The sequence below is a fragment of the Ctenopharyngodon idella genome, chromosome 24, assembly GCF_019924925.1.
Source record: "Ctenopharyngodon idella isolate HZGC_01 chromosome 24, HZGC01, whole genome shotgun sequence".
NCBI lineage: Eukaryota > Metazoa > Chordata > Actinopteri > Cypriniformes > Xenocyprididae > Ctenopharyngodon > Ctenopharyngodon idella.
The window spans coordinates 11,734,098-11,748,228 of record NC_067243.1 but is presented as its reverse complement, the minus strand read 5'-3'; the positions used below and the strand labels follow the sequence as shown (position 1 = coordinate 11,748,228).

The 14,131-nt window shown below is 36.7% G+C and overlaps 1 protein-coding gene across 7 annotated transcripts in view; it reads left to right on the top strand.

Annotated features, from left to right (window-relative positions):
• Positions 1-11,950, top strand: part of LOC127507115 (cytosolic carboxypeptidase 4) — a 232,046-nt gene extending 220,096 nt beyond the window's left edge. For all 7 annotated transcript variants that reach the window (XM_051884020.1, XM_051884017.1, XM_051884019.1 and 4 more), the window contains one exon: positions 10,922-11,950. In XM_051884020.1, the coding sequence (XP_051739980.1) occupies positions 10,922-11,201 (280 nt within the window). In that variant the 3' untranslated portion in view covers positions 11,202-11,950. The remainder of the gene's footprint in view (positions 1-10,921) is intronic.
• The last annotated feature ends 2,181 nt before the right edge of the window (positions 11,951-14,131 follow it).

Sequence of the window (14,131 nt, the reverse complement as noted above, 5' to 3'; positions counted from 1 at the left end):
TTTTTACTCCACTACATTTGTGAGGAGTAATGCAGTTACAAATTACATTTTTTATGGCAGCTAACTTTTTCTGCAGCAGTTTGTTTCTGATATAAAGAAGCGATATCACCATCTAAGGGCACTGAAGGTACTATATCTTGTGCATTTTGTCTTTACTCCCCCAAAACCTGTCAACAAGGCTACTTTACGTGAATGTGAGTGCATTAGCAGGTAGTTGCTGATCGCAGATGTTTTATTTATTAGAAGAGAAAATGACTGCAGCTGGTGATGAGGCTCAAACCAGCACATACACTAGACTTTGACTATTTAATTTACTTAACATTGTTTTATTTATTCGCTATATTGACAAGACCGTTTTGAAGGATATTGGTTTACTTAAGGCCACTTGAGCTCAACTGAGACTTGAGAGTTTGTAGACGTTTAAAAGGTTGTTGTGTCGACCTTGATTTATTGCAATATTGAGGTGTTTAGTTTTATTTTGATTTTAGAAAATAAACTTGATTTCTCATCTTACAAATCAATTGTTTGTTATTTTCACTGGCATGTCTCTCAGGACTAGTGCATCTCTGAGCATACATTCAGCATGAGTAAAATACTTAAGTACTGTTGAAATCAGATACTTTAAGACTTTTACTCAAGTCGTATTGGAATTGGTGACTTGTAACTTGTAGTGGAGTCATTTTCGATGCAAGGTATCAGTACTTTTACTCAAGTATGGTTTTTAGGTACTCTTTACACCTCTGCAGTAATGTCATTAAAACAAAGCATCTTGCTGCCTCCTTATGCTTATAAACTGTGTTAAAGTAGAAAGATGACTTTGAAGTTTAACTTAGTGACCAAAATTGTATCTGTCCTCATCACAATGCACATTAATTAAGTTAAATCACTTGAAAGTTCAGCAGTTTGGACTAAAATGCAGAGTTTGATTTTTCAATTCTGATATAAATCTTTTTGTTTAGGGAGGGTTGTATAACACCGTGTCCTAACCAGACATGATGCGACGCCACAACAATTCTATTTTAGAAACGGTTTCTATTTCTCCGTGACGTCTGGAACAACATCACAAAAAGTATAGCAATGATAATATCAGGTACTGTTTATGTGCTTTATTTATTTAAATGTCATGTTTTATACTGTGATTAACTCCTCATAGAGATTTAACCAGATCAAATTCATATTTAGTCAGACTAATCTTAAGGCCTTAGTGATGTTAAATAACAAAGATCTTGAGTTTTCGTTGAACGGCGTGTCCGTGGCGGCCTGACAAAGTCAGATGTTTCGCCATGAAACAGGCACACTCAGGCACACAATGTCCAATCTGCCCCAAACATCACATGTGTGATAAGAGTCCTGGCCTGAAGACATCTATTTGCCAATATTCAGTTGTAGTCAAAGCGCCACCTGCTGGCAACAGGAAGTGTGACGCATCAAAATGACTTTGCTTTTTTCTCCTATATTTACAGGCTTAAATCCATGTCGCCCACTATTCACTGTTTTCCTAAGGCCACCGGGTGGCGTTGGCCCTGGGTGCGAGGGCCCTTTCATCGCTGCTTAAAGCTTTAATTACAATTTACATTTACGTAATAAGAGTTAGCAATATATTCAAATTTCCATTTATATATTAAGACTTTTAACTTAATATTTGGATTTATAAATAAATATTCGGTAATGCTTCACAATAAGGTCTCATTTGTTAATGCATTAACTAACACAAACTAACAATAGAACAGTATATTTTACAGCATTTAATAACCTTTGTTATTAAAAATGTTCATGTTAGTTCACAGCGCATTAAGTAGTGTTAACAGATACAATTATTATAGTTATTATTAGTAAATGCCGAGATTATGATTAAATAAGATTAATAAATGCTGTAAAAGTGTTGTTCATTGTTAGTTAATGTTAACTAATGTTAACAAATGAAACCTTATTGTAAAGTGTTACCAAATATTCAAATATATTTTGTTTTATAGCAGCATTTCCCTGTGAGCATAGTATTAATAAAGTTTTGATGGTGGCATCAAAGTTTGGTTGGAGTACACAGAAATTGAAGTTGCTGAAACTGAAATTGGTCAAATCAACTTTATGGCACAATCCGCTGTGCGTGAATATAGTGATTTGAATGCATCTTGAGCTTGTGTCAAAACAGCAGCGTTGTGTATGAATGAGCTGGCCAGTTTGTTTCATTGCTTTTGCTTTTTTATTTGAATAGGGCAAAAGTGTCAAAAATGTCTTCTCCAGCCCCAACTGAAGCTGTTTTTTTTCCCCTTCACTGCAAAATTAGGCTTTTAAAATTCAAGCTGCTAAGACCCTTTATCAAACAGGCGAGGGGAGAATTCTAATGACCCATGGATTGTTCTTGGTCAGGAGGTGATGGTGGGAGCAGATTGGCCCCCGTCTCTCACTTGCATAGTGCTTTGATTGTTGATTCTGATTGCGCTGGAATTTGTCGATGGGATGACATAGATAATCCGATAGAGATTGCATATAATTACAAAACTAACAAAAGGTTTCTCTGCTATTGTACATACACAATAAACAAGCCACGGCAGACTAAATGAGGAAATGACTTATGTAAATAAAATATTTGTGGTTGAATTACATAAAAAATCTCATTTTAGGACTGACAATGAATCTATAACCAGTCACTCTTTCATATTAAAGACCCCCTGTGGTGAAAATCAAGTTTTTAATGTTGTTTATATGTTTATGTTCTGTTTTTAATATGCTTTAAGACAAACCATGTGGAAATTCAAAAGTCAACACCATTGCTGAGTATTTTCTCCTTCAAACTGCAGTGAAAAAAAGACAGTCTCAAACCTGTGTTTTGCAATCGCTGGTGTAGATTTAACAATATGGCGGGTGTATGATGTATATTACGATGTTATGATGAACTATATGCCTTTCTCCACTGACGTTCTGAGTTGTTCAAAGCTTTTGTAAGGATACTGATTGTTATAAGAACGGGAAAATGGTTTGTGTAACATTAGCAACACACTATTAGCTGTTTGATAACATAATCAAGTAAAAGGCTAATCATAAATCCGATGTTGTAAAGAGCGATACCATTGTGCAGCGTTTACCTCAGTAAGTTGACCAAGTGGATCTCCGAGCTGGCATGAGCGAGTGGGGGCGGGGCTAATTTGCATATTCATTTATCCGCGTATATTAAATGAGGCAAGGAGTTACATTCAAGCTATTTTATGGCATGAAGAATTTTTTTTTTCACAGGAAAAAACATTTAAATATGTCATTTTGGTGATCAAAGATGAATTTAAGGGGTAAAATTATTGACTACAGGGGGACTTTTTAAAAAAATATATTTAAAATGACCTAGAAATTAACTCATTTAATTCAGCAAAGATGCTTACAATTGATCAGAAGTGACAGTAAAGACATTCATAAGGTAGCAAAAGATTTCTACTTCAAATATCTATCAAAGGATTGTGGAGGAAAAAAATATTATTATTTCCACAAAAATATTAAGCAGCACAACTGTTTTCAATTGTAAGAATATTTCACAATATTACTGTTTTTACTGTACTTACGATAAAATAAGCACAGCCTTGGTCTGACTTCTTTCAAAAACATAAAAAAAAATCTTACTATTCTTTTTCAACGTTAATGTATGCATTTTGTTGATTGATTGATTGATTGATTGATTGATTGATCGATTGATTGAGAAAAATAATATCACCTTTAAAAACATTTGTCCCTAAAATTATTTCTTCTGTTGAGTATTTGTTGAATATTCATAGAAGAAAATGGAAATATGCTTTCCTAATGATGTCTAAGCCACAGTTTGTGGTCTATTGATCACCCCTGACAAGATTTGAGAATACCTTTGAATTATAAACACAAAACATGCTGAAAACAGCCAATATGCCAAGGCATACTTGTAACTCGGAGAGGTTATTCAAGGTAATGATAATGAGCATTGTGCTGCTTTTTTGCAGTTTATAGTCAACAATATAAACAAATTGTTAGAAAATCTTGTTTGTTTGAAATCATCTTCCAGGCAGACATATAGAGCCTGTCAGAATAATAATGCAATCAAATGTCTGCATTCACAATGTGTATGTAGATTGCAGGGTCAGTTTCTGTGTACTGTTGATTCGTTTGTGTACCACAAGAGGGAAAAAAGTGTCTTTGCCACATTTCTGTACTCACATTCATCGAGATGTGGCACAGGCCTTGTAAATATTTGCATAATACTTGAATGCATGATATATTTACTTAGCAACTATCCAAAGTGGAATTCAGACTCTTTCTGCTAGCGTGCTGGCGAGATGACAAATAGAGAACGCGTTAGTGTTTCAGAAGTACGTGTACCAATTTAGCCGAGCCAACAGAGACTGCTGTAGATCATTAAACCAAAATAGTGGATTTGTCGAGCTGCTTCCCGTGTCTAAGAGATGGCTCTGAGCATTTGGAGTTGATAATAGCGCAAATCAGATATTTAAGGCTCTGAGCCATCAAACCTATAGCAAAACATAAGACTAAAGTTATTTCTGCTGGGTAAACACACACTGGAGGAGGTGGAAGGAAACTAGGGCAGAAAACAAGCGTTTGAAAAGTCAAACGGTGAAAACGTTTTATATAATATGTTTTTTTTTTTCCCCAAACAAATGAATTTTAAAACGTTGTAATCATATATTTTTGTTGTTGTTAGTTGTATTTTGAGAGATTAAACCGGTATTTGGCTCATCAACACTTCCATCAGCCATGTTGAATTTATGGAGTCATATATAAAAATCATAATGACATAAAGAGGACATTCATAAAGAATTATGGGTAGGGGTCAAAGGTCATTACCTATTGTGGTCATTACCTTAGACTTTTGCATACAAATACATATATATTATTTGTACATTTTATATAATATAATATACTGTAATATAATAAAGACATTATCCTCTTTGAATATGAAATGACTACTAATGCTCCACCAAGATGCTGACTACTAAATATGTGTTGATATGTAAATGTGAACAGACATACATAATGAAACGATATTTGTGACATCATAACCATGGTAATTTCTGAATGTCTCATTTTTTTTTTCAGCTTAATTTACATACACTACATTGCCAAAAGTTTTGGGACGCCTGCCTTTACGTGCACATGAATTTTAATGACATCCCATTCTTAATCCATAGTGTTTAATATGGAGTTGGCCCACCCTTTGCAGCTATAACAGCCTCAATTCTTCTGGGAAGGCTTTCCACAAGGTTTAGGAGTGTGTTTATGGGAATTTTTGACCATTCTTCAAGAAGCGCATTTGTGAGGTCAGGCAGTGATGTTGGCGAGAAGGCCTGGCTCGCAGTCTCCGCTCTAATTCATCCCAAAGGTTGAGGTCAGGACTCTGTGCAGACCAGTCAAGTTCCTCCACACTAAACTCATTCATCCATGTCTTTATGGACCTTGCTTTGTGCACTGGTGCGCAGTCATGTTGGAACAGGAAGAGGCCATCCCCAAACTGTTCCCACAAAGTTGGGAGCATGAAATTGTCCTAAATGTATTGGTATGCTGAAGCATTAAGAGTTCCTTTCACTGGAACTAAGGGGCCAAGCCCAACCCCTGAAAAACAACCCCACACCATAATCCCCCCTCCACCAAACTTTACACTTGGCACAATGCAGTCAGGCAAGTACCGTTCTCCTGGCAACCACCAAACCCAGACTCATCCATCAGATTGCCAGACAGAGAAGCGTGATTCGTCACTCCAGAGAACACGTCTCCACTGCTCTAGAGTCCAGTGGTGGCGTGCTTTACACCACTGCATCCGACGCTTTGCATTGCACTTGGTGATGTAAGGCTTGGATGCAGCTGCTCGGCCATGGAAACCCATTCCATGAAGCTCTCTACGCACTGTTCTTAAGCTAATCTGAAGGCCACACATGGTTTGGAGGTCTGTAGCTATTGACTCTGCAGAAAGTTGGCGACTTCTGCGCACTGTGCGCCTCAGCATGCGCTGACCCCGCTCTGTGATTTTAAGTTGCCTACCACTTCGTGGCTGAGTTACTGTTGTTCCCAATTTCTTCCAGTTTGTTATGATACCACTAACAGTTGACTGTGGAATATTTAGTAGTGAGGAAATTTCACAAATGGACTTATTGCACAGGTGGCAACCTATCATGGTACCACACTTGAATTCACTGAGCTCCTGAGAGCGACCCATTCTTTCACAAATGTTTGTAGAAGCAGTCTGCATGCCTAGGTGCTTGCTTTTATACACCTGTGGCCATGAAAGTGTTTGGAACACCTGAATTCAGTGATTTGGAGGGGTGTCCCAATACTTTTGGCAATATAGTGTAATTGCTCTGGGTGAATTTACATTCATGCATTTGGCAGACGCTTTTATCCAAAGCTACATATTTAATCAGATCTTGTTTTTCCTGGGAATTGAACCCATTGCTAGCACCATACTCTACTGTTTGAGAGACAGGAATTACTAGTTTTGAAGTTTTGTATTGTTATTGTTAGATTATAGCTACAATATATCAGATATTATAATTCTAAAGAGCAAGAACAACCTTGTTTTGTTTCTTCCTCTGCTTTTAGGATGGTGAGATCAAGGAGTTGATGTCTGGCTGTTTAGCACAGTCCAGTTAGCCCCTGCTGGTTGACAGTGGAAGCGCATGTAAAAGCAAGTGCTATGTGCCGGGTGGTCAACCACAAACCCTGCAACTGTCCGTTTATCTATCCCCCAGAGTCCCTGTGTTCAGTCTCCAGCCACAGCAGCATAATCCTCCTGATAGTCATTGATCGTCTTCCATCCGTACAGTGAATTACAAATGATCTTGGATTAATTGAAATGGCAGGTGATTGTGTTCTGGAAACCTGGAGCAAATTAGTCACACAAGACACTCAGCTTCCCCTAAAACACCATTGACTTTAGGGAATTGAATTATAGATTTTATTCTTTCTTCTTCCATTTTGCGCTTTCTTTTTCCATAGAGGAGACCGGGGTAGATGTTACATATTACAAGAGCACAAAATATTGTGTTCATAATCTTAAATTATAATGCAGGAACATGTTTTTTCTCTGAAACAACTTTTGTTTTTCTTTGATGTCATTTAGGCCTAGTAGATAATGTTAACCAATAGTCAAATAGCTATTTTGGACCTCTTTTAGTTCTATTCTGGCATGTATGTCTACTTTTCAACATCCAGTAATTTCTAAATTGATAAAGTCCCACTCTACATGTATTTTTCTTGTTGAATATAGTTTAAATCGGAAATATGTTACATTACAGAAGTAAAATGGGTTGTAAATGCCAATTCATGTTGACTTTAAGGCAGGTTACCACTGTGAAAATTTACCCTATATAGTGCCCACTATTGGGGCATGTTGTCACAGAAGTTTAGTGGCATTAAACAATGTTTTAACTAAAACTATTAAAGCTGAAATAAATATAAATATTATATGAACTACTTAAACTTTAGTTCACTTTCAAATGAAAAGCTCACCCTCAAGCCATCCTAGGTGTTAATTTTTTTCTTTCTGATGAACACAATCGGAGAAATATTAATAAATATCCTGACGCATCCGAGCTTTATAATGGCAGTGAGTGAGACCAACGAGTATGAGCTGAAGAAAGTGCTTCCATCCACATCCATCCATCATAAACATACTTCACACGGCTCTGGGGAGTCAATAAAGTCCTTCTGAAGCGAAGCGATGCGTTTGTGTAAAAGAAAAAATCCATATGTAACAAGTTATGAAGTAAAATAACTAGCTTCCGCCAGGCCGCCTTCCATATTCAACTTCAAAAAACGGAGCTGGCGTTGTGTCAGTTAAGCTTTTTCCGTAAGTTGAATAAGGAAAGCGTAGGACGTAGCGTAAGCTTTTTGAACTGCGAGAGTTTACGTTTTCTTCGTAAGCTGAATACAGAAGGCGGTCTGGTGGAAGCAAGATATTTTACCCCCCTCCCCCCATAGAGACAATTACAGAAAGTAAACCTTAACACATATGGAGAAAAAAGAGAGACAGCTAGCCCCAGTCTCCCCTATATCTATCTCACGTTCTCTCTTATTCTGAGAATGAGACTGTCGTATACTGTCGTCATATGATCTTTCGAGATGTGCGGTGTTGTGTTTTTATGATTGAGTGCTGAAAAGCCGACCTGCTGACTGGCAAAGATGCATGGACTCCCCGTGGCCAAGCGGCACAGAAATGAACACAGCTCTCGCTCTCAGTGGCCACTTAAAGTAATTGAAAGCAGACCTGCATAAGTACACTAAGTCTTTGCTTTCAGAGAAGTCAAGAATAGAGCTCATCAAGTCAGAAACCCGCATCACTGTTGAACTGCTACAAACAGTAGTTTGAGGTGGTGTAGCTTACACAGATAAAGATGCCCTGTTTCCTTAAAACTGAACATTATGAGTTCATTCTGTTGTGACATCAAAAGGTTATTGGCACGTCTCTGCTGTATTTCTATGGAAGTCGATAATGATTTTGTCCTTCCTGCAGTGTCATAACTCAATGAGTCTCCAGAGCTCATCTGACATAAAGGACAAAATTGCTTCCAATATGTTTAAAATTAAATAATTATAATAAATCGACCACATATATATATATATATGTATATATTGCCATTTTGTCATTTCATCCAAACATATTTAATGTTTGGCTCCGATTTTGTGTTTTTCTGCCAAGGATGAAATGAATGCCCACCTTAATGTACACATCTGTGTTTCACTACTGTAGCGTAAATGGTTTTTCACAAAAATATCACTATAATGTTTTGTATGGTGTGTTTTATAACTGTATTTTATACCAGTAAAATAACATCAAATGTGTCCATAAAAGAGATTTATGATGAGAGATGTTTTCCTAGTCTAACTCAAGAGAAGGAGATTTTTAGCTAGCTATATTTAGTAAAAATGTCTTTATATTCTTGTAAGAATATTTGTACCATGAAAGGGACATGGTGATTTTACATTTTCATGAGAAACTTTGCATTCGCTCGCAATACCTTTGTGTTCCCTTGATTGCAAAAGTTTTGCGAGCGAACACAAAAGCACTAACATATTTTTCCATCACCATGTCCCGTCAGGGGCTCCATAATATCTAAATGAATTTTAATTAGTAGTGCCTGGCAAGAATTAATCACATTTTATTTTATTTTTTATTCCTGTTTTTTGTTTTGTTTTGTGTCCAAAAAATAACATGACTTGTCACATCCTTCAAGACATTTTCCAAAAAATCCCAAAAAATTTGTTTAAGCTTCCTTTATAAAGAACTTTCAAAATACTCAAAAGGCCTCAACCATATGCAAATCATCTTTCCTTACAAACGACAGGTGCTCCGACCACAAAACAGACACTAATATCCCTGCTTGTTATGTGTCCCGCACTGAATTTGGACACCCAGTAACAGCCAGAAGAATAGACGAGTAACACGCACCTGTTGCCACACTGACAACTGCATAACAAATTGGTTCATTTTGCGAGTCAAGAGGACGTGATTTGTTTGTGAAAGGGACGTGTCTCCTGCGTCTCATGAGACCGCTCCCACACACTCTGTCTTTCACCCAGAGCGCCATCTCATCTTTCCCATATAATGAAGAGGGAAAAATACAATGTTGTTCTTCACATTGTGGCACACCAGATGTTATTTTTTTCCCTTTAATTTCCACCCAGGGCAGAGAAAATGATAAACAGACTCACGCGTGCGCACACACACATATACCGGTGGCGAGGACGGGCGAATCGGATTGCTCGTCACATCCACATTCTCCATGGATCCCTGTGGTTTTGATCTGATTAGTGTGACTGGGCTTTATGTTTACTGTCAATCAAAACGCTCAGCAAACTCAAGGTCACAGTGTCCTTCGCCAGATGCAGCAGCGGGGACAGAGCGATGCGTTTCTGTTCAAATTAATTTCGCTCTGTGGTGATGAAGTGATGACTTATAGTTTTTTCAAATGCCTTGCTGCAGTTTTTTAGTATTATGTACAGGGTTTGAAATTAACTTTTTCATTCACCAGCCGATTTGGCTACTAAATGTTTAAATTATCAGACGATCAAAACTTCTATTAGCCAAAACAAAAAATATCAGAAAGAAACCAGATTATCAAAGTCACAACTTAGATTTAAACATATTTCTTATTAAATCTGATTCTGAATCAGTACATTGCTTTCAGCTTTCTGACAGTCAATCACCATTCAAATAAAATAAAATGGAAATAAAAACAAAATTCTCTGCGACTTCTCTTATAATTGCCACGAGTTTACCTGCACGTAGGTAGGGTAGACGCTAGGGTACTTTTTGTCAAAAAGTCTTGGACATGAGTTTTTGATTTTTGAATATATTTCTAAATAGTTTAATTAAAGGCACAATATGTAAGATTTTTTTATTAAAATATCCAAAAACCACTAGAACAATGTTATATATTTTGTTGACTTGTGTACATTATCCCAAACGTTTCCAACCATGTTTAAATCCAGAGAAATCAGCGATTTTAACCAGGACACGGACCGTGTCATTGCGTCGCCTGTCGATGATGTCATATGCGCGCTACCCTCATTTTCCAGTTTTACTAATATCGATCTAGATTACTGCAATTTACCACTGTAACGTTAGAAAAACTTTAATACATTAGCTCATCCATGAACATGATTTCTGCCCGAGTCCGTTGGATTCCTTTCCATCGGCTGTGGAGGTGAAGATGACAACTCCCATGATTCTTTGTTTTGAATAAGCGACCTCTAGTGGCAAAAAATTACATATTGTGCTTTTAAGTTTTATTATAGTTTTATTTCAATTAGTTGACAAGGCAACTTTTCTAATTGTAGTTAGTATTTATATTTAATATTATTTCAGCTTTATTTTAAGTAACCAAAATATTTTTAATAGTTTGTTAACGATAACACTTTAGTAGCCAATTTATTACCTTTGTGTTTATTTCGGCAGTTGTTTCGAGGACGACGAGCCGCCTTGCATGGAGGAGATCGAATATTCATCCTGCAGTGACCCGTTTGGTGCCAACGAACTGGACATGGAGGTGAACGGCAACACGTCCAGTGCGGAAGAGGATGAAGATGACGTGGAAGTCTGCAAGAATGGGAGGCGGTGTAACGACAGGAAGTCCCGCCTTGTTCCTCACTACCTGCAGCAGGACGCCCTGGAGACTCTAACAATCAAGAGTGGACAGTGTAACGGCATTGACATCAGTAACGGCTACTTGTGTTAGGCCTCTTGTTTGTCTTTTCTGGGTTTTTTGTTTTTTATGTTTTATATCAGCTTATCATAAGGGTGAAACAGAAATATTTAGCATTCAGTCTTGAGTCTAAGAAATGAAATAAGACGTGCACACCTGCAAAACATTTGCTAGTACACCCAATGGATGAGATTCCACCTGTGCTTCCTGATATAAAATATATGAATATGTATTTCATCTCTTGAAGAGTAATTCACTGTTGCATAATCATAATGGCGTGATGAACTCATTGGTGTTTTGGCGCTTTGCGGTGAATCATTTGCAGGTGTTGTGGGTTTGTTTACGATTGCTCTTACTGTAAACTAGAAGCCGGTAGCTAGCTGACAAAAGTATAACTGGTCTTCCGCTGAAACTCATAAGTAAACATTTGATATTGTAAGATAGCATTGCATATAAAGTTAAAGTTTACTTTTATTAATGTTTATTTATTATCATAGATTTTGGAGATCAGTAATCATGTATGTTTTTATGGTTTGTTCCAAAGTGATACTTGATAGTTCAGACTATATATAGAGAGAGAGAGAGCTGTCCTTGCAAGTGTTGCATGTTGTAAGGCTAATGTGCAGCATACAAATAAAAATACGCACAAATACTCATAAATACATAAAATGTATAGACTGAGAAAGAGATATTGTATCACTTTCTTTTTAATATGTTTATGTATATACATGCATACATAGATATATAAGTAAAAAGAAAACAATAAAACATTTCTGCAGTGACATTTTTATGACTGTTATTAGGTGAACAAAACTCATACTGTAAATCATTGTTGATAAGGGCAGTCATATTCAGAGCACTGAAACAATATAAAGAGACAGACTTTAAATGTAAAATATAGTCAAGATAAGTGTTATATGTGGTCTTGGTCTTTTCTTCCTTGTTTTTTGCACAATTTTCCCAACAAAGATAGTGATACTAGAAATCTTTGACCTTGTTGGGACATTTTTTTGGTCCCCCCCCAGTTTATAAATCATATTATTTATGTACATGCACAATCTGCGCAGGAGTTAAAACAACAACCATAGTGAAGTTTCTACACACAGAAAACCCGAATGCACTGAATGTAACTTGGTAAACAGAAGGGTAAGTGCGCTGTTTCTCTGAATAAAGGCAGTATGGGTAATGACTCTATTTTCATTCTCCCTGTGTCATTCAGGGCTCAATCTAGGGGTAGGTAATGACTTAGCTGTGACCTCCAGCAACCCGCAGCAAACGGCATGCTATCCTGTCCTGTAATCTCATTCCCATTTACAAAGAGATGGTCTAATTAGATCCTGGCAGGGGTGGGCTATACCTGAGTACAGAGAGGTGGGCAGGTCTTCATTGGTATGCTGCAGACGCGGGGTATGGCACACGCCACTGCATTCCTTAATTGTGTCTCTCTCCAGCTCTGTCTGCCGCTCTACCCACCGCAGACGAAGCGCGAAGACGTTAGTGACTGAGGCATTACTTTCCCCTCCCCGCCGAATGACCCTCCAGGAGCTCTCAGGCCTGTGATAGTGATTACTACATTATCACATACGTTCAGCTAGCAGGTGGCTTTCTCTAAATAGCTATAGGGGGCTCCGATTTTACACAGCACTGCTCTGTAGTGCACAGGGACACAAGGAAGGACGGTATAATGTAGGAAGGTTGCCAAAAGAGTTTTCGAATGCTAATGTTTATACACTCTTAGAAGAAATGGTTCTATATATAAAACCTTGAAGAGTTCTGCAAGGTATAAAATAAAAAGGTAATTGCGACTTTTTACCTCACAATTTGGATTTTATAACTCGCAGTTGTGAGTTTATATGTCACAATTCTGAGAAATAAAGTCGTAATTGCGAGGAAAAAAGTCAGAATTGCAAATTTATATGTTTTAAATATAAAACAAGCTTCCAAAGTCAGATGCTTCATTTAGTATATAAAACCGTTCAGGGGTTCCCATCATGGGATCATTTTATCAGTTTAGTTTTAATTTATTTTTAATTTTAGAATTAAATAGCTTGTAATCATATTTTGTCACTAGAAAAAAAATGAAATAACCTGTTAAACATTAAAGTGATGTGACATATAATACCATTTAATAATATATTTAAGACACATCACCTTATATAGGACTTTTTGGCACAAAATGTTATGTATATTGTTAAATATCATTCTATGGTGGAAATGACAGTTTAAGCAATTTGCTAATGAAAATTTAATAGCTAGCATTTTATGTAGGCCTATATCAAATACAATTATATTTCACACATTTATTTAAAAAAAATTCACAAATTAAAATTTTATAGATATCTTTTCCACAAAAATATTGAATCTGTGCCAAGTTCAAAAAATTCTTACATGACGCATTTCAAAAGTAGCATATAAATAAATGATGAAGGCTTGATAAGTTTCACTTTTTATCTATATAACAAAAATAAAATAAGTTAAAATGTTATTTTTAATTATTAACCTCTAGAAAATAAAAGAGCCCATAGTTGAAGAAACACTCTTTCATTTTGCTGCGCACTAGTGTCAGAAAGATTAAAGAAACTTTTATTCAGCAAGGACATTAAATTGATCAAAATATAAAGACATATTTACTTATTAATTAAATAAATACTGTTCTTGATAATAATAAATGTTCCCTTTCAGTCAGTCAAGTCTGACGTTACGTCAAAATGAACTGACGTTATGAGGTCTCACTTGGGTGTCCAATCACCTGTGGATAGTAAGAAAACGGCGAGTGAGATTTGCATGACAAGCCACTCCCCCGGACATACGGGTATATAAGCTTGCCTACAACTCACTCATTCAGCTTTTTGCTTTGGAGCCGAGCAGTTGTTTCACAGTGCTCTGCCAAACTGCCTTTGCTGAGAAAGATTGCTTCATCATTGGATATACAGTGCATTCAGCAGTGTGTTTTGCCAAAAAGA